Source organism: Idiotropiscis lumnitzeri, chromosome 1 (assembly GCF_059441095.1).
Source record: "Idiotropiscis lumnitzeri isolate Australia: NSW breed Sydney's pygmy pipehorse chromosome 1, RoL_Ilum_1.0, whole genome shotgun sequence".
Taxonomy (NCBI): domain Eukaryota; kingdom Metazoa; phylum Chordata; class Actinopteri; order Syngnathiformes; family Syngnathidae; genus Idiotropiscis; species Idiotropiscis lumnitzeri.
In genome coordinates, this window is record NC_142391.1 from 19,281,777 (window position 1) to 19,302,473 (window position 20,697).

The following is a 20,697-nucleotide window of genomic DNA, read 5'->3' on the forward strand; positions in this document are numbered from 1 at the left end:
GTTCGGTTCCAGCTCCGGCCTTCCTGTGTGGAGTTTGCATGTTCTCCCTGTGCCGTAACAGGCACTCCGGTTGCCTCCCACATTCCACTTCCTATTGTCCTTAGGTGTGTTTGGGAGTGTGAATGGTTGTTCGTCTATGTGTGCCCTGTGATTGGCTGGCAATAGCAAATGCCTGACATTATGAATTTGTTTTGTCAGTCTGCAACAGCTCAAAGTGGTAAAGAAAAAAAAAAACTATAAACTTTGCTTCTTGCAAGATAATTGTCCCCGAAGACAGCACATGTGTATTTATGTTTCTGTGTGCGGTTCAGAACCAGTCATTGTCTTGTGAGGCTCGCTCTGTACGAGTGTATCGGGACGAGGTTGACTCCCTGAAGGAGAAAGCAGCCCGGGTCGACCGACTAGATACTGAGTTGACCCGATGTAAAGAGAAGCTCAATGACGTTCACTTCTACAAGAACAGAGTCGAGGTAAAGAAAAATTCAACTCACATTTGCGCATCAATTGTGACGATACACACATTTATTGTGTTGACTTTTGCAGAGACGTTCCTTTCAATTTTTGTACTATTTTTAGTTTGTTTGGGTCCACATCAGCTGATTCGAAGCACAATAACTAATATGTTGCTAGTGGGACTCATATGTCATCTATATTTAATGTGTATGTATTTCAGGAGCTTCGTGAAGACAACCTGACGCTCATGGAGACCAAAGTTTTGCTGGAGGAACAACTATCAGTCTCCAGAGGGCGCTGTGAGAAAGTTCACGCAATGGAGAAGGACAACCTGCTACTACGAGCTAAAATACACGACTTGGAAATGGTATAACATAATAAAATCAAATAGAAAATGCTAATCTAATACCCTGTTAACGACAAATCAAAATGATACCTTACACGTGTGCTCTTTGCACACGGTTGCTCACCGCAGAGCACCATTATGTATTGGGAGACAAATACTAAAATGAACAACATTCGGAGCCATGTACAGCTCATGCACTTATTGGAATGTACAAGCGGTCATGAAAGTTTCTATTATTGCCCATCGTATTTGCTCCACCATCTTTTTTCTGTGGTCTTTGCAGGAGAGGGACAATGAACGCCGTCGGCTGGAGGAGCTGGTAGAGGAGAACATGCTTCTGGAGATTGGTCAGAAACAGAGTATGAACGAATCAGCTCATTTGGGATGGGAACTGGAACAGCTCACCAAAAACCAAGACAATTCAAATTCAGAGAGTAAGATACTCCCTCATTTTCTGTTACCGTTTTCCACCAACTCTGACTCAGCAAATTTTTGGTACGCTGCAGCCCGGAAATCGTTCGTCCATGAGCTCAATGAGTGTGTCTCCAGTCGCGTTTTGAAGCTGGAGAAAGAGAACCGGGAGCTGCAAACCTCTAACGAGAAATTAAAAGAGGAGAATCACCACCTGCAAGAGAAGCAGCTCCATGCCCAAGAGCAGGACAGGGAGAACCAGGGACTCAGCAAAAAGGTTTAAAAAACAAAAACATTGCCAAGGTTCACGATTGTGTGTGTTGTGTTTAAACTAGTCTTTTCCACTACTAAATCTGGGCCTCTCTCAGTTGGAGCGCCTCCAGGTCTTGTTGGACCAGGAGAAAGTGACCAATCAAGACATGGAGTCCCTTGGAGAGGAACTATTGAAGGAGAAGCAAAATCTGGAAAGAGATATGCATGCTCTTAGAGCAGACAAAGATAGACAGGTAAACCACAGGACCACCCTCAGAAACTCTTCCACCAATTGCACGCTACACAAGTCCAATCCGCCATGATGGGACTAATAGTGAACACAGACAGGGCAGAATCAAACTGGAGTAAATACAAAGTGCAGCTGAAAGAGTAGTGACAGTGCTCATGTACCTCGCTAAAGACCTTTCTGCTTCATTTTTACTGTTTCATCAGATTTCCGAACTGGAGAGTGAGAAGCAGCATCTTTTTGATGCGATGGTGTCGCTTCGTGAGCGTGCGCAGTCTCACAGTGAAACCAGGGTCCGCGAGGTGGAAGCAGAGAATCGCCTCCTACACCAAGGCATTACTGAAACGAGCACCCGGTTAGCAAGTGTGGAAACTCAACTTATGCTTTCCAAAGAAGAGGCTGACGGGCTGAGGGAGAGGGCAGAAAGATGCAGTGAAGTTGAGAGAGAGATGGTCAAGATAGAGCGAAACAGAGACGCCCTTAACGTCGAGGTAAGAGATGCCCTTTTTGTATGATACGATTCATGAAGTGATTGGCTTGGATTTTCCGGTGTCCAGGTGACGTCTCTGCGTGCTTGCAGTGAGAGGTCAGAGTTTCTGGAGAAGCAGGTGTCCTCCCTGGAGCAGGAGGCGCACAGATTGAAACGTGAGGCAGAGGAGGCTCAACAAGGGCTTCAGCAACTCAAGAGACAGGAAGCAGAAAATAGCCTCCTGACAAAGGAAAACTTGGACCTCCGCTGCGCTGTGGAAAATCTGCGCTCCTCCTCCTCTCTCCTCACCAAACAACAGGAAGAATACAAAGAGGGCCAGAAAGAGTTGCAAGAGCTACGGAGAAGATTGGAGGAGTTTGGAGTGGAGTTCCAAGGAGAGAGGAAGAGAGCAGAGAGGCTGGAAATGAATGTTGCCACACTCAATCAAGAGAAGCATCGCTTAGAGGGCGATATGGAGCGATATAAAGAGGAACGGGAAGAAATGGAGAGAGAGAAGCAGGAAACATGGAGTAGGCAGGAAGAGCTGAGAAAGGAAGTAGAAGATCTGAGCCAGGAGCAGAGGAGGAGAGAGGAAGGTGAGAAGGAAAGAAGAAAGCTCCTCTTGGACCTGGAACAGTCCGAGAAGGGAAGGAAGCACCTGGAGAAAGAGAGTTGGAGGAACAGAATGCTGCTGGAAGGTAAGGAGACAGAGCTGGAAGACAAAGCTCGCCAGTTGGCTTTAGCGGAGAAGGATGGTGTGGATATGAGAAAAGAAGTTAGTTTGCTGAAGGAGGTGGCAGTCAAGGCCAAAGAGTTGGAGAAAGAGAACAAGGAACTGCACAAACAAGCCACCATTGACAAGAGAACTTTGGTTACATTAAGACAGGTAAGAGTGAAAATTACTCTCTGCCAAGTGAGATCTTCTACTATCATTAGCTGCCGCATACTAGAACTGCGTTTGTGGCTGTTAACCACAGTAAGCGTAACAAGAGAGCATTGTGCGTAGGAGTTGGTGTCAGAGAAGTTGAGGGTCCAGCAGCACAGCGTTGAGTTGGAAAGACTCAATGAAGAACTGGAGAAGGTTGGACTGAACCGAGAAAGACTACTGCAGCAGGAGCACATGCTGGAAGACAGGTCGCACAATATACAGTCACATTGTTGGAGTATTAATCAGCCGTAATATAGAACATCCAAGTTGACTTGTACTTGTGTTTGTCAGCAAGTACAAGCTGCTTGAATCCAGACTGGAGGAAACGGTCCAACAGGCAATGAAGATTAAAGAGAGCAAAATCTCCAATCTGGAGAAGAAACTCCAAGAGAGCAACGCACACAATGCCACCCTGCGTACTGAGCTAGCTACTGTGAGTGCAAATAAAACCCCTCAAAATATTCACGTCATTCAGCGGCTGAACCATAGACATCCAATTTTTTTTGGGGGGGGTGAGGTTGTGGCTTAAATTATTATAAAAGTCTTCAGTAATTGATTTAATTTTGTTACAGGCTCTTGAGAAAATGTCTACTTTGCGTCAGCAACAGGAGAGAGAAGAAAACCACAACTCCCCCGAGTGTTCGGGAGGGGATGGGCGGAGGGGCTCAGCCACTGCTGAGCTTCTCCGCATCAAAGATCATCTCATTGAGGTTGAGAAGAATGTAAGTTTTGAAGGTTTGTTGGTACTATGTTTAATTGATATACTGTCGTTGATGCTTGTTCACGTTCACCACATTGCTCAGAAATGAAGTTTAATTTCCCTTTCAGATATATGAATTCATGTTATTCTGTTTATTCAGTCAGATTCACCATATGCATATTTTATGAGGGTCTTTGCTTCTTGGCATTATTTACATTTTTCAATATTTCCCTTAGAATGCCTCACTTCAGACGCAGAGCAGTTTGTTGAAGGAGCAGCTGAAACAAATGGAGAACCAGAACAGTTCACTTAACAACCAGATGGTGACACTCCAGCGACACACCACAGTGCTGCAGGAGCAGAATTCAGCTTTGCATACTCAGACAGCACAACTTCAGGTACATGGATCTTTCTGAAACACTTTAGTTCATAATTTCCTTTATAGTCATGTTTTCAACATGTTCTGTCACACAAATCTTTTTGTTATGCAGGTAACAACTTAATGGTCTGAAATGTTTGTACAGCCGTTACATTTTTTTTTTCAATTTCAAGATCTATTGCGTATAGAGCTACAGCTCAGATATTTTGGTTTTCGGATATATTACTGACAATTTAGAATTATTCATTAAAAATGTGTAGATTTATTTTGCTTGGTTAAATATACAGTAGACCAAAAGACACATTTCCACTTAATACTTGACTGTTTTTCATTTTTAAATATTTATAGTGAGAGAAGTGCTCAAATTTCACTTTCAAATAAAATTATATAATAATAATTATGAGTAAAGCCAAACTTAAAATATCCACCTGGAACAAACCAACAATTTGCTCCTGTTTTGTCATCATTTCTCTGAATTCAAAAAGGCTATTTCACTTAACAGTGTAGGTATATGTATAGTTATAAGTATGTATATTTGATAAATAATGGTTAATTCAAATATTTTTTATTCTGATTGATGTCTTTTTTGCACCTCAGCCTACAGTGTCACAATTGTGAGCTTTCCTCTGCGATGTGCAAGCAATGTTTGTTTTTAATGATGCTGATGAGGCACGTAAAATGTTTTTTCTTCAGTAAGATTTTCTTGGATATTCTTTGGATTTCTATGCTTTGCCTACTGGGGGGGGGTTAGTAAATCTGGTGCCAGGATTTCCCGAAGGCAGTTGCGACCCATATTTTGTGCGAAAGAAAGAAAAGAAAATGTTTTATTTTAATTTTACAAGAGCACCATAGTCTTCAAATTGACTGACATAAACACATTTTAACATGTAATACTGTATAATGGCTGTTCCTGTCCCCTAGGTGGAACACTCCACACTGTCCTCCGAGAGCGCATCTCTCATGGCTCAGAATGCCGTGTTGCAAGGGCAAGTCACCGCCTTGGAGAATGAAGTGGAGTCATGGCAGAGACAACGCGAGGAGGCATGGCGAGGGAGAGAAAGCGTTCTCAATGACCACGAGCGCTTGCTGAGTGTTCATGAGAGGCAAGCACATGAGTACGAGCTGTTGATCAGTCAACACACTGCTCTGAAAGTCAAGCAGAGGACACTCGAGGGCGAGCACAGAACAATGCGCAGCAAGTAAGTTTGTTGGATGTGTACCAAAGACAATGTTGGACACAATCAGTTTTGTTTCCAATTTAGAATTTTCAGTTGAGCATAAATATTGTGACTCGTGATTGAATAAAATTGTATTCACTGAAAACAATCATGAAGCTGTTTAGTGTTTCATCACCTGTTTGCCTTGACAAATACAATATGAGCGGTCTTATTCCAGGAAATCTGGGTTTATCAGTCTTGGAATGCAAGATCAAAAATATTTAACAATAGTAGCGGCCCTTTATGCAACTGTATTTATGGTTAATGGAAGTGGGTTTTTTTTGTCTCAAAGCAAACTGACCTCTGTGTAATTTTTCTGTGCCTTTTTGCAGGTATTGTGCTTTGTTACAGCAGAAAGAGAAATGGGAGGAATTAGAAGGACGGGGTCAGAAGGAGAGGGATGAGCTAAACCAAGAGCACCAGAAAAATCATCTACTGCAGCAAGAGAACCTACAACTTAAAGCTCAAGTGGACAGGTACATTCTGGCAGATACTGACAGTCAGCTATCCCAGTGGGTCTGACATTTATGACATATATGCAGGGCTTCAGACATTTTCTTTTTTTGCTAGGAACACAGAAGCCCCTAACTAAAAAATTTAGGCGAACTGGAAGAAAATTTAGGGGACCACACAGTAAAATGGCTTGAAGAATCACATATTTGCCTAAATTTTCATTGCATTATTAATAAATAATCAATAAACTAATAAATACCTGCAGAAACTACAGTGTTTGTCAGCATAGTAAGTGCCACACATGGCTCAATGCAACGTTCAACTATTTGAAATAAGTGTTATATTCCCCCCCCAAAATTTATTTGTAGGCTACATATAAAAATGAAATTAATATTATTATAATTATAATATATTTTTTGGGGGGGGGTGGGCTGTCATGTGTCTGCATACCACCCGAGAAGAAGGTAGTTGCGCCCCTGTATGGACACAACAGATACCTTAAGTATAAGTTATACAATTAAAATACCAAAAAATGCCAATTTAATGGTTATACCAGCAGTGCCAATAATATCAATAAATTTCACACTGCACGTTTGGGGGTATCCACCGCAGTTACATTTAATTTGTTCGCTTGACTTTGGCTATGTTCATGCTGCAGCTCCAAGTCCATTTTGTGCAACTTGTATGTGATGTTTTTTTTCCATGTAATGTGCACACAACAGTTAGTATTTTTTTTTAAATCCAACCTGACCACACAATAATTGTGGTTTGAGGGATGAGACTCTTGATTGTTGTGGACTGCTCGTTTGTGTGCGGTGTGTCTTGAAATAAAGTTGAGGAGGAGGTAAACAAAAATACATTACAATGGGAAGCACATTTTTTGTTGTCTTAGGTCTAACAGCGATTTGTAACTAATTTTGGGGTGCAGAATCCAAAACTGACCAAGTTCTTTCTTTGTCACGTCAAGTTTTTGAGCAGTCACAGTTTTATTTTGAAAAATATGAAATAAATGTGTATTTCTGTAAATAAAAGACTCAGATTTAATACTTCCAAGCTTTGAAAACAAACAAAAAAAACAACAAAGAACAAAATAGAACTTACACACCTATGGTGAGGAGGTTAAGAGAACAGCCAGCAGGAATCCTCTTAATTCCTACGATGCTAGCTTTCTGTTTGCTGATATTGATAGTACTGACTGATTGGGAGCTGCACGCACCTCTCACTGCACTGTCTAAAATTGTGACTGCACAAACAAGTTGCCATGCAGTTGTAGATCAGTCCAATTGTAATAAAATGGAATAATCTGTGGAATTTTGCTTATCTGGTAAACTGTGGCAAAAAAACTTGAAATGTTAAACAAAACAAAATGGGAATAAGTATGCCTTTTCTAATTTGAATCAGCATATAAATCCAACTCAACAAAATTCTCTTTTTCAAATTGTTCCCCAAGGTTATTCAATCATTGTGTCGTATGTGGTCTCCAATTTTTAAAAATCTATAAATTAATGCAGCATACCATCTTGATGGTTTGCTTGCAGAGGAAACATATTTTTATGTAGTTTTAATGTATTGGGTCTGATCCTTTACAATCTGTAGGATGTCACATAGAGAATGTCAACAATCTGAGCAGTGCAACGCGCTACAGCAGCAGATGAATGAACTCAAGAGCTCATATAGCTCTGCCCAGCTGGAAGTGAATCGATGGACAGCGCGCTATGACACGCTCATGGAGCAACACCAGGGCCTGGACCTCACTATGACCAAACTTGACAACCACTGTGAGGTAAAGCTTTTCCCAGATGTAAAAAAAAAAAAATAATAATAATAATAATATTGTTCTTGTGTCTTGTGGCAACTCTTGAATTCATGTGCTTTGATCAAGCTACTGGGTCGCCTGAAAGGGAACCTCGAAGAAGAAAATCATCACCTCCTGAGTCAGATCAACCTTCTGAGTCAGCAAAACCACACACTGTTGGAGAGAAGCATGGAGAGCAAAGAGCTTTATCATCAGGAGCAGAAGCTCTACATGTAATTACACTCCCAATGTATTTGCTCAATGTAGGAGGGAACATGAGAAACAGAACTGTACCGTCTGTGCTGTGTTGCATCCAGTATAGGCACCAACCTTTGAATTTCATTCTCTAGAACTCAAGCTTTTCCACTGGCGATTGGTACCTTCAGGTGCTAGCTGGGTTTCTTAGTCTAGTGGGCAGATACCTAATGGCTGATGTAAAACCACTGGTGATGACTCAAAGGTCAAGCAGCTTTAATGTTATCGGTAATAGAAATTACACAAACACGCTCGCTCTAATTTGAACTCTCCGTTAAAGGGCCAGTGTATGCAACAGCATTATCAGATTACGGTTTTGCTCCGGGTGCAAATATTTGAATTCTACACATGTGGTACTTGATCCGGTTAGGAACAATTGAAGGTACGGACAAAAATCCAATTCCGTCCTTGCTATGTCCGTCGTTTGTTAAAAACTTCTCAACCTCTGTTCTCCATCCCAAAAATGTATGCCTGTTTGAGACCATTCCATCCTTGGGACGAAACGCCCTTTTCTGCTTTTCACACTAGACTTGGCACACTAATCCATTTATTTTGTATACGTCACGACATGCGGTGTCCCAGTGTCCTGACCCCAGATGTGATACTGTAACATGGTAACAAACCGGAGATATGTGATATTAGCAATTGTAACACTAAGCAGATTAGCTGAAAGTGAAATATAACAATTGCGTTATACTTATATCACATCTTCTCCTCCTTACGGCAAATATGTATTTACAAGATGCGGCTTACTTTCCATCCAAACCAGCAGAACAAGTCACCAGTCTACTTCCTGCCAGGTTACTTAGTAACCAGTGGCATATATTGTCAAGCTTATGTAATGCCGCTGTTATTTCTCTGCCATCCTGCGCCCTTCCCTTCAGTGGACGTTGTGAAAACCAAGCGCCTTTCTAATCCACACTCTTCACTTTGCTGCAGCAGTTCCTTTCCTTGTTGATTTGTGTCTTCTCTTGAGACTTTTGTTTACTTCAATTATTGCTGAAAACCAACCAGTAATACAAATAAGGTGAATAGAGCTAAACTATTGGGTAGTGGAAAAGGGGCAATTTTTAAAGAGACTATTAATAACTAATTAAGGACAGTTTCTTGGGATTGTTGAAATAAAATGTCTTTGTTTCTTTCCTTCTTTGACTGTGTTAGTGATAAACTCAACGCTCTTCGTCGTCAGAAAGAGAAATTAGAAGAGAAGATCATGGACCAATACAAATTCTATGATCCTGCACCCAAAAAGTAAGTGCTGTTTTTTTACCATTAAAACTGTGAGACAAGTGTTTATCTCGACTATAGAAAAAGATTAAATACAACAATGTATTCATTTAAAAAATAGGCATTAAATGTAGCCTTATTTTTTGGGGGGGGAATTTATTTAACAACATTTAGTAGGTTTATTTAGCTAGCTTATGAAATATAATACTAATTGTGCGCATTTTACATAATAGTAGCAATGTGACAAGGGGTCAGCATCTTGGTGGGGTTTTCTATATAAAAGAAAAAAAAACATAGAATAAGCACTTCGTATGCTTCTAGAAACATACATAAGCGATAGATTCATGAGAAATCAATTAATGACTATGACTTAGCGTGTGTGTGGTTGTAGATAATTTTCATATAAATGTTTGTGTAGACTTGCAGTTTTAACTAAAGCATGAGATGAACCATGTTGGACGGGTTGTAATGGCGTAGTAGTCGCATGAATCCCCTCCAAAATAAAAAATTTAAATAATAATAATAAAAAAAGATAACCTCTACTTAACATTTTTTAACTTTTTATAATTTTATCACATTTTAATTAATAATATAATTTTCCATTTTGTTGGTAATACGTTTATTTGAATGGAAATGTACGTTAATGACTGCACACTTGTGTATGAGACGAATGATAAAAACAAACAAAAGAAGCTGTATAGTAGGATTTAAAATGTCAAATATATTTTGACAATGATTTTCTGAGCTTGAGTTCAAATTGTTTTCAGTCTGTACCTTATGATTGACTGGCAACCAGTTCAGGGAGTCATCTTCCAGAAGTCAGCTGGGATAAGGTCCAGATGGCTAAATGGTTGCAGAAAATGTATAGCTGGAAGGTTGTGATTAAAACTATTCTGTTTGTTGTCAGGAGGAGTCAGTGGGCTGGCGCCAAGGCTTTTGCCAAACTCATCAAACCGAGGAAGGAGAGCAGCAGGGAGCGAGGTGGCGACCGAGACAAGGAAGGGGCTCAAGAGAGAGACTGGACAAAAAGTGCCCCTGACATCCCCCTACCTGCCCCCCCTCCCTTACTCCCCCCAGAAACCCCGCCCCCAGGCCCTCAGAGGACAGGAAGTGACTCCCGGGACAATGGTCACACCCACAGTAAACATAATAACCACAGCAACAGCCCTAGCCTGAGCCTCCAGAGTCCTGCATTGACGCCCATCAAACGAGGTAGACACACACACACAGACAGAGCTCTCTTTTTGAGCATGTGTATTTGCAATGCATAATTCCTTACAGCACATAGATTGTCTGTATTGGATCTTACATAGTGCCCAACATCAATGTTTTGATACTTTTTATCTATTTCTTAGTAAAAAAAAAAAGAACAATTTTCAGAATTTTGATTAACATTAGACTTTATAATTTTCCATTTTAAAAACTACGCTTTCCTTTGGGTACACGTACTCATTGCATGTCATTCGTAGACTCATAAGTTTTAACAGTAATTTGTGATTATAGTTAAGGCTGCTGCTATCAAAGTTAGGAAATCCTTCTGAAAATTCTATTCAATAATTGAGTAGTTGGGGCCCAAATAAAAATGAACGGTATGTTTTTGTTTATGTTTTTAAATGCAGAAGACACAAAAAACGCGATAAGGAAGGACCAATTGGTTTTCATTTTTAGATCATCCATAATAACATTTTATACTTTAATTCAAACTGTTTTTACAGTACACTTGACATTGACTTCGAATGGTTTGGTTGAACTCACTACTTTGATGTCGGCGTTCTGCCTGTACAATGTTGAGTATGGTTTTCATTACCATGATAATCGGTGCCAGGCCAGGCTAGAATGTAAAAGAAAAGTGAGCCTCCACAAATTCAAAATAAAAGCACAATTTTCATTTTTACTTTCATTTTTGTAGCGAATCTCTGCATGTGGTGCAAGCGGTGGACAAACACAAATATCTACCCCCATGCCACACATGAACAATTCTTCTGAACATTTGAGTTGGTTCCAGTTATCAAAAGCACACGGCAGCTAGGCTTGCCTTTTAGCTTTGGCATGATGCTGCTTCTGTTTACCTGGTTGTTTTAGTTTCACACTTGATCAGAGATCAGAGATCCAACTTTTTGTGTACAAGATTACAACTCTAATTTCCTCTTTGGACATTACTGCTTTCTTGTATCATTCTAAGTGGTTTAAATTGCACGTCTTCTCATTAGGTTTTACCATTCATCACAAATTCCATATCTTTATTTTCATGTACTCATTATTTTTTTTTCTCATTGTCACCCTCCCTCTCTCTGTCTCTCTCTCTCTCTCTCTCTCTCCATTTTCTATCCCTCAGCTCCTCCTGTCCCGAAACGCTTCTGTTTTTTCCGCAGTAAAAGCCAAGATAAACTTCTTCCCACCCCCTCCCCCGCCTCCGACCCCTCCTTACGCCCCTCCCTCTCTCTCAGCAGACGACTGCGATTCTGGTCGTCCACTGACATCACAGCAGACGTCAACACTAGCCCGTCCTTCTCTGCCAATGGAGTGTTCTAACACCCTCATCTTCCTCTTTTTAAACCATAAACATTATCATCATCATCATCATCAGTCATTGACTTTCAGCGTTTCCCACAAAGACGTACAGCACGCATACATATTTCATGAACACCAGCTGGCATGATGTGTTCCTCGAGAATACAAATGGTCACATGACACATCCACAAAAGAGTTGCCTGTCGCAGCCAGTAATACTAGTAAGTTATGTGTGTGTGTGTGTGTGTGAGGGGGGGGCGTGAGTGAGCATGTGTCACCGCTTTCCACGGCACAGCAAGCTTGCCCGCATGCCCCGTCCTTAAAATGTGTTTGTATTTGTGAGAATGTGCTGTATTTGCATTTTACTTCACTCATTCACCCTTTGCAAGCGTGTGCTCTGAAATGAGGAGTCACATTTGGTAATAGGATCACTCCTCATTCGAGTCACATTGGATCAGGCGGCTATTTGCAATTGCGGTTGCTTCGCAATGGCTTGCTGCAGTAATTTGTCTTGAATGCAATCAGCACAAGAAATGTTACCGCAGCAACCGGCACCTGCTAACTTATTAGCTGTCAGCTCTTTGCTAAACTGGTCCTGTCTGCTAGCCTGAACAGACACCAACATGTGAGCCAGCGGCTTTAGCCCCAGATAACCTCTCAGATGACCACTACCTTCAAGGACTGTGTGAAAAAAATGTCTATTCACATAAAAATGCTGCTTTTCATCACGATGCGGAAGCCTTTTTTTTTTTTTTTTTACCTGGTGGCCGATACGAGATCAATTTAAAAGTGTATTAACTTTAGTGAAGTATTTATTTCCATTTTCAGTTATGTATGTAAAATATAGACAATTTTCAGAGATACTGCTAACTTTGAACCTGGTGGATTTTTAATAATAATAATGCACCAGTTTTATATTGCGCTTATGTTTGAAAGTGAAACAGAGATAAGCGAATGATTAACATTTTAGAAATGTTGTAAACCTTTATTGTAGAAATCCAAAAGGAGCTATTAAGTTTTCATTTTTAAGCCATTCAGATTACTCTGGGAGCTCCCTGAATTTTGTTAGAATTTTAAATCAGTCCATGTTTATTTTCTAAGATTTAAAGAAAACAAAAAACATGCTTAACAGCATTTCAACAATGTTTTTCTGGTATTTTTCTTCCCACCTCCCAAAAATGTGCATGTTCATGGCGACGAGTCTAATATAGCCTTCGTTGCGAGTATGCGAGTTTTGAATGGTTGCTCATCGGCTGGCGGGCGAGCGGGCACGAGTGGTCGTCATTCGCTGGCATACACTTTTGACTTTTTTGTAAAAATAAGTGGTATGGGCTTGTTAATGAACAATATTGCTTACATAGTTGTTTGCTGTCACTTTACCCTTGCATGTGGCACTCCAAAAGAGAACGCAAAGACGCTAACACACGAGTAGAATTAGTTCTGTTGATGGGCGGGATAAAATGTAGTCTCCAGTGATATGTCTGTCATGAAATGCGTTCAGCCCTGTGAATTCTAACTTGTATCTTTTTTTTTTTTTTAGCATATACTGCAAATCTGACAATTGCGGAGATGAGTGCATCATTTGCAGATACCAGCACAATTATTCAACAACATAAGACTCATTATTATTCAATTCAAAAGACGATAGTCAAGGCCATCATTGTGTGGATTCTCAATGCTCTGCTTGAACTAAACATGCACAAAGTCACACACGTTTCCCTGCACTTTTGCCAAGCTGTGCTGCTTCTTGTTGTTTGAGTCCTACTCATCGTTACATCTCTTTGTCTAAACGATCTGAGATGGTCTTGTTTGTCCTGTCATTGCTCACCAGGTTTGACTGACAGAGGACGAGGAGGCTATCATTGCAGCACACCGGGAGAAAGCAGTGAGTGTGTCAATGGAGAAGATGGACTAGGTGATTTTTAAACTTTGCACATAAAGTAACAAAATATGTTATTTCAAAATAGGTATATTTATAGCTATTTAGCCTGTTTATCACCCTTTTCAATGGTGCCACATTTGTCAGAATGAGAGCTGAGTGTGTTGTGTGTTTGTTTTATTTCATTATTATCTAATATATAAAGGAGTTAAGATTCAGTCTCCTCCTCTTTGAAAGCTGAATTATACAGCTAAAAGATATCCCAGGGTCACTGGAAAAAAATCCCCAAATATTGTTTTCTCCCTGCGGATGGCTAGGTACCAGTCCAGGGTGTACCGTGCCCCTATTTCCAAAGTCAGCTGGGTCAGGCTCCAGCATACCCGCAACCCGAATGAGGATAAGTGGGGTGGAAAATGGATGGCTGGATGGATTTGTTACAGCTCCAGCTGTTGCGAAATGCGCTATAAAAATAAAGTTGTATTGTATTATTTTCTCCCCTCAGTAAGAGTAACCGTGTAAATATGAATGTGTGTTTGTGTGTGTGCATGCACGTGTTTCAGGCCCAGCACAGACCCACAAAGCTTTGAGTTCCACCCCGAGCCATCAATCATCGTCACTGTCCCTCAGCAGCTGCAGTGCTCATCTGGGACAAAGTAGCACCTGCAGGCCCAGAGGTAGGACACCGAGCCTCCTTCACAGCAGAACACAAGTATAACCATGCTTTTGTAGGTGTGCTCTTCGATGAGGACACTGAGACTGCATTTGGTCCACGTGGACACGTGGGATGTCGTCCGGGATCAGCTGACTTTAGTCGCCACACCTCCAGCTCAAACTCACCGGTCAACTGCAAAGGTACTGACCATTTTATCGAGTCAACACTAATAAGACCGACATACAGCAGTGCAGTGGAACATCTTTGTTTTAATTCCCCTAACTTTTGGGAAGGCAAGGCAAGTTATATTTATATAGCACATTTCAACGACTGACCCTTGAGGCACCCCACGTCATGGCCATTCTATCTGATTTAAAAACTTCCAATGGTCGCAAAGTAGCTGCTATCCTCAAAGTAAAAGCTAAACCATTTTAGGACTGTTCCATTTAATCCCATCCAAGTTCCCAACCTGTTCAACAGTATGTTATAATCAAATGTATCAGTTGCTACACTGAGATCGAATATGACTAGCACCGACACCTCCCTTGCGGCAGTGTTGGATTTTTCGGATTAACGTTTGTTTTTTTGTCTTATTTTTGGGGTTCTTGTGGCTTTTTTTTTTTTTCACTCGTGTTAGCTGTAGCGGCTAAAATTTGCAAGAAGCATTGTATTAGTAGAGTATTGACTTGCCAGCCTTTAAATATGGTCTTTTTACCTTAAACTAGCATGACCTTGACTGAACTTGTTAATTAAAGTTGAGAATAATCCTAGACTGTTGTTTTATGTTTTCGCACTTAAGACTGTAAGAGAATATTATTTATTGCGGAAATGTGTTTGAAAATCTGCACAATTTAGACCTTGACTAGCATCCAGCGACAAACTGTTGTTCCACTTATTTCATAATCGAGGTTGTTTTTGTGATGTGCAAGATTGTTCCAAAACTTTTTGTATTTTAGATGCATCTGACTGTCACCTGCGGTCAGCGAGCCTTTCCAGCGATGATGTCAGGGGTCTCAGTCAATCACAGCAGACCTTATCACGCAGCGCAACCCTTCCATATGATCAAACACCCCAGCGGGCCCAACCACAGCGTGGTGGCGGGATTAGGAGTAGGGCTCGCCCTTCATCTCCTGGAAGTGAGATGGTGACACTGGAGGAGTTTCTGCAAGAGAGCAACCTGAAGTCACCACAAACGGTGAGAAATCTATTCATCAATGTCGCTTGTAGTTTTTTGCATACTGTCTGTATTTTACAGACGGTACATAAATATTGTCCTGTGTTTTCAAATGTGCGTATACGCCTCAGCTCTAGTTTTGACATTTGTGAGATTTCATACACATTTGGGAGTTCATGCGATGACTTTCCACCACTGATGGGACCGTGTTCTGTGTTCGAGTGGCTAATATTAGCGTAGCTGCTGCAGTTCTGTCGCCATTGCTTCATGGTCGCTATGTTGAGCAACAATTTTTACATCTTGTTGACTTTCCTCCGGACGCACTTGTCATTCTGCCAGCGACATGTGATTGAACTAATCCAGTACACAACAGCTGAGTTTCGCTGGATCTATCGGCACCGGCACGAGCCTCCACCGCTTAAGACAATTTGATCAACTTTTTTTTAACTTTACGTATAAATCTTTGAAACCAACAAATATTCATTCAATCCAACCATAAATGATTCTGAAAGAAAATGACATTGTAATTAAAAAATGCGATTCTTCTGTACGCATGCTAATTAAGCTAAATAATGCATGAGGATTATATTGACAGACGAAACACAAACCAGTAGGGTTCTTTTCAAAATGGCATACTGATGAGGTTTCAGATTGGTTCTGTTCAGTCTACAAAGAGGAAATCTGTCATTTGTAGCTGTCGCCTCTTTTTGGGTAGTATGAGAATCTCTGTTGCGACTGTTTTGGGTTGTGACCTTGATGTCGTCCCTTTATTTTGTCGTATAGGATTGGGCATGGCCTGATTGATGTCTCTCAGTATTTAAGATTGTGATATGTTGTCAGAACGTCAAGCTTTCTTTCATGGCTGGTATTTTTCTATATAAAAACTTTTGCTTTCGTGTCCTCTCTGCTTCTGGGTCCAAATTCTGCTCTTCACGTCACATGCAGCAACTAAATAAAAGAAAACAAATTGTATTTCCCCTTTAGTTTCAAGTCATGATCTGTTCCTCTTCGCACCAACAATGGCCGAGAAAACAGTTTTATACACCAGACATCAGTTTAAATAATATAAATAATAAACTCCTCACTGCCGTCCTTACTCCGAATGCTGAGTTTCAGATATATGGTTTTCAGCTGAGCAAACGTAATTTGCTGTCATACGTGAGTTTTATGATTGTACTTCCCGGAGGCCAAATCTTGCCTGCAAATCAACTGTTACATTCCAGTCTTTCATCCCTATTTCTGACCTCGCCCGAAATCAGAGTGATAATTCCTGCGATATTAAAAGTCTCACTGAACATCAAACCTGCCGTGATTCTTATGATGGTCTAGTGGGAAAACTTTGTGGTCTTCAGATGAGAATCTGATCAAATTGACGATCCTAAATTAGATTAGAATAGTGAATGCAATGAACAATTGGTCTTCTTCATTGTTACAAAGGGTTTTCTTGTGTTTTTCCAATTTGATTGATCATTTTAGTCTGAATCATCAGAATTATCTTTATTGGCCAAGTTTGTTAAACGCGCAAGGAATTTGTCTCCGGCAGTCTGCGCAACACTAGCATTGCAGTAACAACTACAATAAACAAAGACACGACATATAAGTATAGGTCTTTCCGTAATGTAACAGTACCATTGTGCAATGCTACCACCCAATGACAGCAGTGCAACAACTTGGAGAGTGATAAAGTAATCAGTGGTACGGTACAAATACTACGCCAGTTGTACAGATAATCGTGGCACCAGTTTTAGTGTTTGGTAGCAGTAATTGTAATGCAACTTTGGATTTGCAATTATGCAGAAAGTGCCTTGAGTGCTTTAAAGTGTCTAATATGTTTTTGTTCTCAATTAGGTTTCAACCGAAAGCAGAGAGGACTTAACGACCGACTACTTCACCCGAAGTCCGGCCTCCTCAGGTCCCACCAGCAGAGATCAGGTCACCCCCACCAGCTATGTCACACCCACCGTGCATGCATCTCACCCGAGACCGGGCCAAAGTGTTAAGCCGTCTTCTCGCCAGCCTGTTGGCCAATCCCAGGCCTCTGGCCGACCTATGACCCAGAGAATCAACCAGTCACTGAGCAGGACTTTCAGCCTGGCCTCTGCTGATTTGCTTCGCTCGAATGGGCCAGATGGTTTTCATGGAAATGGGGGGTCTCCAAACCAATCAGACGCGGTGGTTCGGCGGCAAGGAGGAGGGGCTAATGGAAGAGAGAGGCCGCTGTCTGCCCGTTTGGCCAGCTCACCCAATCAGCACAGAGACGGCAGCGTCCTGAACTCACCCATTCACCATTCCTCTTCTCTGACGCTGCAGACAGACAGATATGTGGAGAAAGATCGCGACAGGGGACGGACTCCTGTGTCACACAACGGCCCCTCATCATCTTATCATCATCGTGGGGAAGTTGCCATGGTGACCCCTGTGAGGGCGGTGCCCGCTGCTCAGCTGGACGATGCCTTGGAACACGGGGAGACGTTAACGGAGGCAGGTGACCCTTCTCACCAACGGAAAGACGGTGAGAGGGTGAGATGCAACTCTGCAGAACGCTCAAAGAGCACACCCGCTTCCCCTGACCCCAACAACGACCCCCAGACTGTGTGGTATGAATATGGCTGTGTCTAAACTGCGAAGCTAAGGCAAGTGTTCGGTTCAGCCTACTTTGTACTTTCTGGAGCTTCTCTTTGACTGAAACGGTCAAGTTAACATCTTCTACTAGAAGTCTGGAAATGAAGGCGGCTTTTTCAAATGGCTCCTAAGTTCAACTTTCATTTCAAAGGCTGTTGCTTGTGTTTTGGGTCCACACTGAAAGACGGCATCGCTAGACAATGACTGATTGCTGTGCCAGCCTGCGCTCTGTTACCGTCACTTTACTGACACTGTAATCCAGCAAGCAGTTTGAACCCACCAAACGATTCCATTTTGGGATGATGAAGCCGCTCACTCGGTGACAAGTGACTTCAACATAATTCTCCTGGTTTTGGCTTTCTTGGACCAAGAGACTAAGGGCTTGCGCTACTCAGTGCTTGAAGTACACTTAATTCAACAAGTAGCATGTGAAATAGTAAGCATATCAAGTGTCATCTCCAACTAACGGATGCTAGCGAGGGTGGTGGTGATGCTACATTGCGTGTCGGGGAGAATACTGTAAATAAGCGGGATGCGCAAATGTGAGGACAGCAAAATAAACAGTGGAGATTGGAAGCGTTCTTCACATGGAACACTGATATTGGACCGGAAATAATGCTCAGCCTGCGTCGACACTATGCTCCGTTTCAAGGAAGGAGCGGAGCGGAGTTAAACAAGCGTCCAAAGGGTTAACCGAGGTTGATTGGCCTCGTGATAGCTGAGACAGAAATCTGAATGTGCGTGCAGCAGTTTGCTGTTGTCCAGCCTGTCTCCAACAGACCAACCAAAAGCACGAAATATACAGTGGATTATTTTTGCTACACTTCACAACTTTAACAGTAGAAATGCGATCATAATGGGACCAAACTATAGTGCTTTATGCTTGTGCGTGTTTTGTTTTGTTTTTTTTTTTTTAATTTTAACATCCGTTAAAGAATACATACAATGTGAGGGTAGTGGTAGAGGTGTTGTTGAACATTTAGCATCATTTGGAGCTTTTTTCCGAAAGTTCATTTCAGCTAAATATGCGCAAAGTGTTCTGACAGATTATTTCCCCTGCTCAGCACATGCCAGAAGAACAAAATGCCTAAAAGCGTCGCATTAGTGCAACTTCTGGGTTCCTTCTATTTCATCATGTCGGCTGTAAATATAAAACATCAACACACGCCTTTGTATAAATGAAGCGTAAAAATGGTTGAAGTTGTGGACTGAACATTTTAAATGTTTTTAATTTACTGTAATTGGTTAATTTTTATTACGGGGGTTGTGCACACTTGTGCAATCCCTTGATCTCGATTTTATTTTACTTCACCTCTAAAAAAAAGTTAGTTTTTCTCAAATTAAGTTCCATAGGTTAGAAGTCTCAGTGGTGGAAAGCATTTTGAACTCATCACAAAAACCTAGCATTGGAAAATGGGTGTGTCGACAATTTTTTTGTATCCGCTGTGTGCGCTTCTTCATCTTCTTTAAAAGAAGTAGACTCCAGCAAAGAAGATGAAACTAGCCATGAAAAGTAACTTTTGCTTCACATCACAACAACAAATTAAAAGGTGTGTTAATCTATCACGATTTGCTAAAAAGAAAACTAACACCGCTAAGAGCCAACTATTAGACTGTCCTGTTGGTGTAAAACAAATGAGGATGAGGAGGTGATGATATTCATGACTGTCATGTTAATGAGGCTGTTTTTCTGACCTTATAGTTTTTTTTTTTGTACTGCTGTCTTTGACATTTCATGACAGCAATGACACACACGGCACTAGAAAACCAACACGGTGAGGATGTTTACACTGGAGTTGTACGGATGATGATATGTGGAAGCTTTCTTTGTGCTCCCATGTGGGGTGTCAAGCACATTTCTATATGCAACAAGCTAAATTATTACGAGTGTACATACTGGAAAGCGCAATGGTGGCATGTCTTTTGTAAAGGTTGATTTATTGCACCAAAAACACAGTTGAGCTATGAACTTAAAAAAAAAAACATCTACTTGTAATTCCACTGGAAATGTTGATATTTATAGATTGTGATACTTTAAAAAATTTAGAAAAAAATCATTAGTGGGGAGTATGACAACTTGCTTAAGGAAGGGTACGGTGTGGGTGGCGGTCAACCAAGAAAAGAAATTGAATTCCTCCAGGCTATTTTTTTTAAGCACCTGAAATAACGCACACTGTGTGTCTGCCATTATTACAGTTCTGTTGACTCTCTGAAAGGAAAGTGGATTTGCATTGCTGCACTGTTTTCATTTCTGTCCATCAAAATGCCCCCCCTGCACCTCACGGCAGCATTGCGCAGCATTAAATGAGAAAAGTGAGGGTGGCGCGGATGTCAAAGACATTTTCTTATTGTGAGTGGAAGAAATGCTTGTGTTGTTCACTGTATTAAATTTTGACTGAGCTGCTGTGATATGATTACGATGAAAATGCTTCTAGACTAGTCAACTAGCCTTTTTTTTTTTTTTGCAATAAAAACCTTTGAACTTGGTCAATGGCTTGGAGATTCTATTATCATCTTTGTCTACATATTTGCATTTTATGGACAAAATAGTCAAATATTTGAATCTGACACATTTAAAGCGTCACAACCCACAACCTTGGTCAGATATTCAAACCAATCACTAAGGGTAAACCCTCATTTTGAGTGAGGTGGAGTGAACATAAGCCAGAAGCTACACAAAAGAGCAAGCATTCCTCAAAACATTAACCGCAAAATAGTTCCATTCCA

The 20,697-nt window shown here is 41.2% G+C and overlaps 1 protein-coding gene across 4 annotated transcripts in view; it reads left to right on the forward strand.

The window, feature by feature from the left end:
• Nucleotides 1–20,044, forward strand: part of ccdc88c (coiled-coil and HOOK domain protein 88C) — a 37,893-nt gene extending 17,849 nt beyond the window's left edge. For 2 of the 4 annotated variants that reach the window (XM_088310416.1, XM_088310586.1), the window contains 22 exons: nt 312–470; nt 674–820; nt 1,083–1,233; nt 1,306–1,487; nt 1,579–1,716; nt 1,916–2,200; nt 2,267–3,064; nt 3,185–3,312; nt 3,398–3,539; nt 3,679–3,828; nt 4,043–4,204; nt 5,107–5,384; nt 5,735–5,878; nt 7,452–7,638; nt 7,738–7,883; nt 9,067–9,156; nt 10,040–10,344; nt 13,475–13,558; nt 14,083–14,196; nt 14,252–14,374; nt 15,131–15,369; nt 17,197–20,044. In XM_088310416.1, the coding sequence (XP_088166542.1) occupies nt 312–470; nt 674–820; nt 1,083–1,233; nt 1,306–1,487; nt 1,579–1,716; nt 1,916–2,200; nt 2,267–3,064; nt 3,185–3,312; nt 3,398–3,539; nt 3,679–3,828; nt 4,043–4,204; nt 5,107–5,384; nt 5,735–5,878; nt 7,452–7,638; nt 7,738–7,883; nt 9,067–9,156; nt 10,040–10,344; nt 13,475–13,558; nt 14,083–14,196; nt 14,252–14,374; nt 15,131–15,369; nt 17,197–17,967 (4,923 nt within the window). In that variant the 3' untranslated portion in view covers nt 17,968–20,044. Of the gene's footprint in view, nt 1–311; nt 471–673; nt 821–1,082; nt 1,234–1,305; nt 1,488–1,578; nt 1,717–1,915; nt 2,201–2,266; nt 3,065–3,184; nt 3,313–3,397; nt 3,540–3,678; nt 3,829–4,042; nt 4,205–5,106; nt 5,385–5,734; nt 5,879–7,451; nt 7,639–7,737; nt 7,884–9,066; nt 9,157–10,039; nt 10,345–11,467; nt 11,865–13,474; nt 13,559–14,082; nt 14,197–14,251; nt 14,375–15,130; nt 15,370–17,196 lie in introns of those variants that run through there. The other 2 variants (XM_088310503.1, XR_015846111.1) reach the window with 2 other exon arrangements.
• Nucleotides 20,045–20,697: the final 653 nt, after the last annotated feature.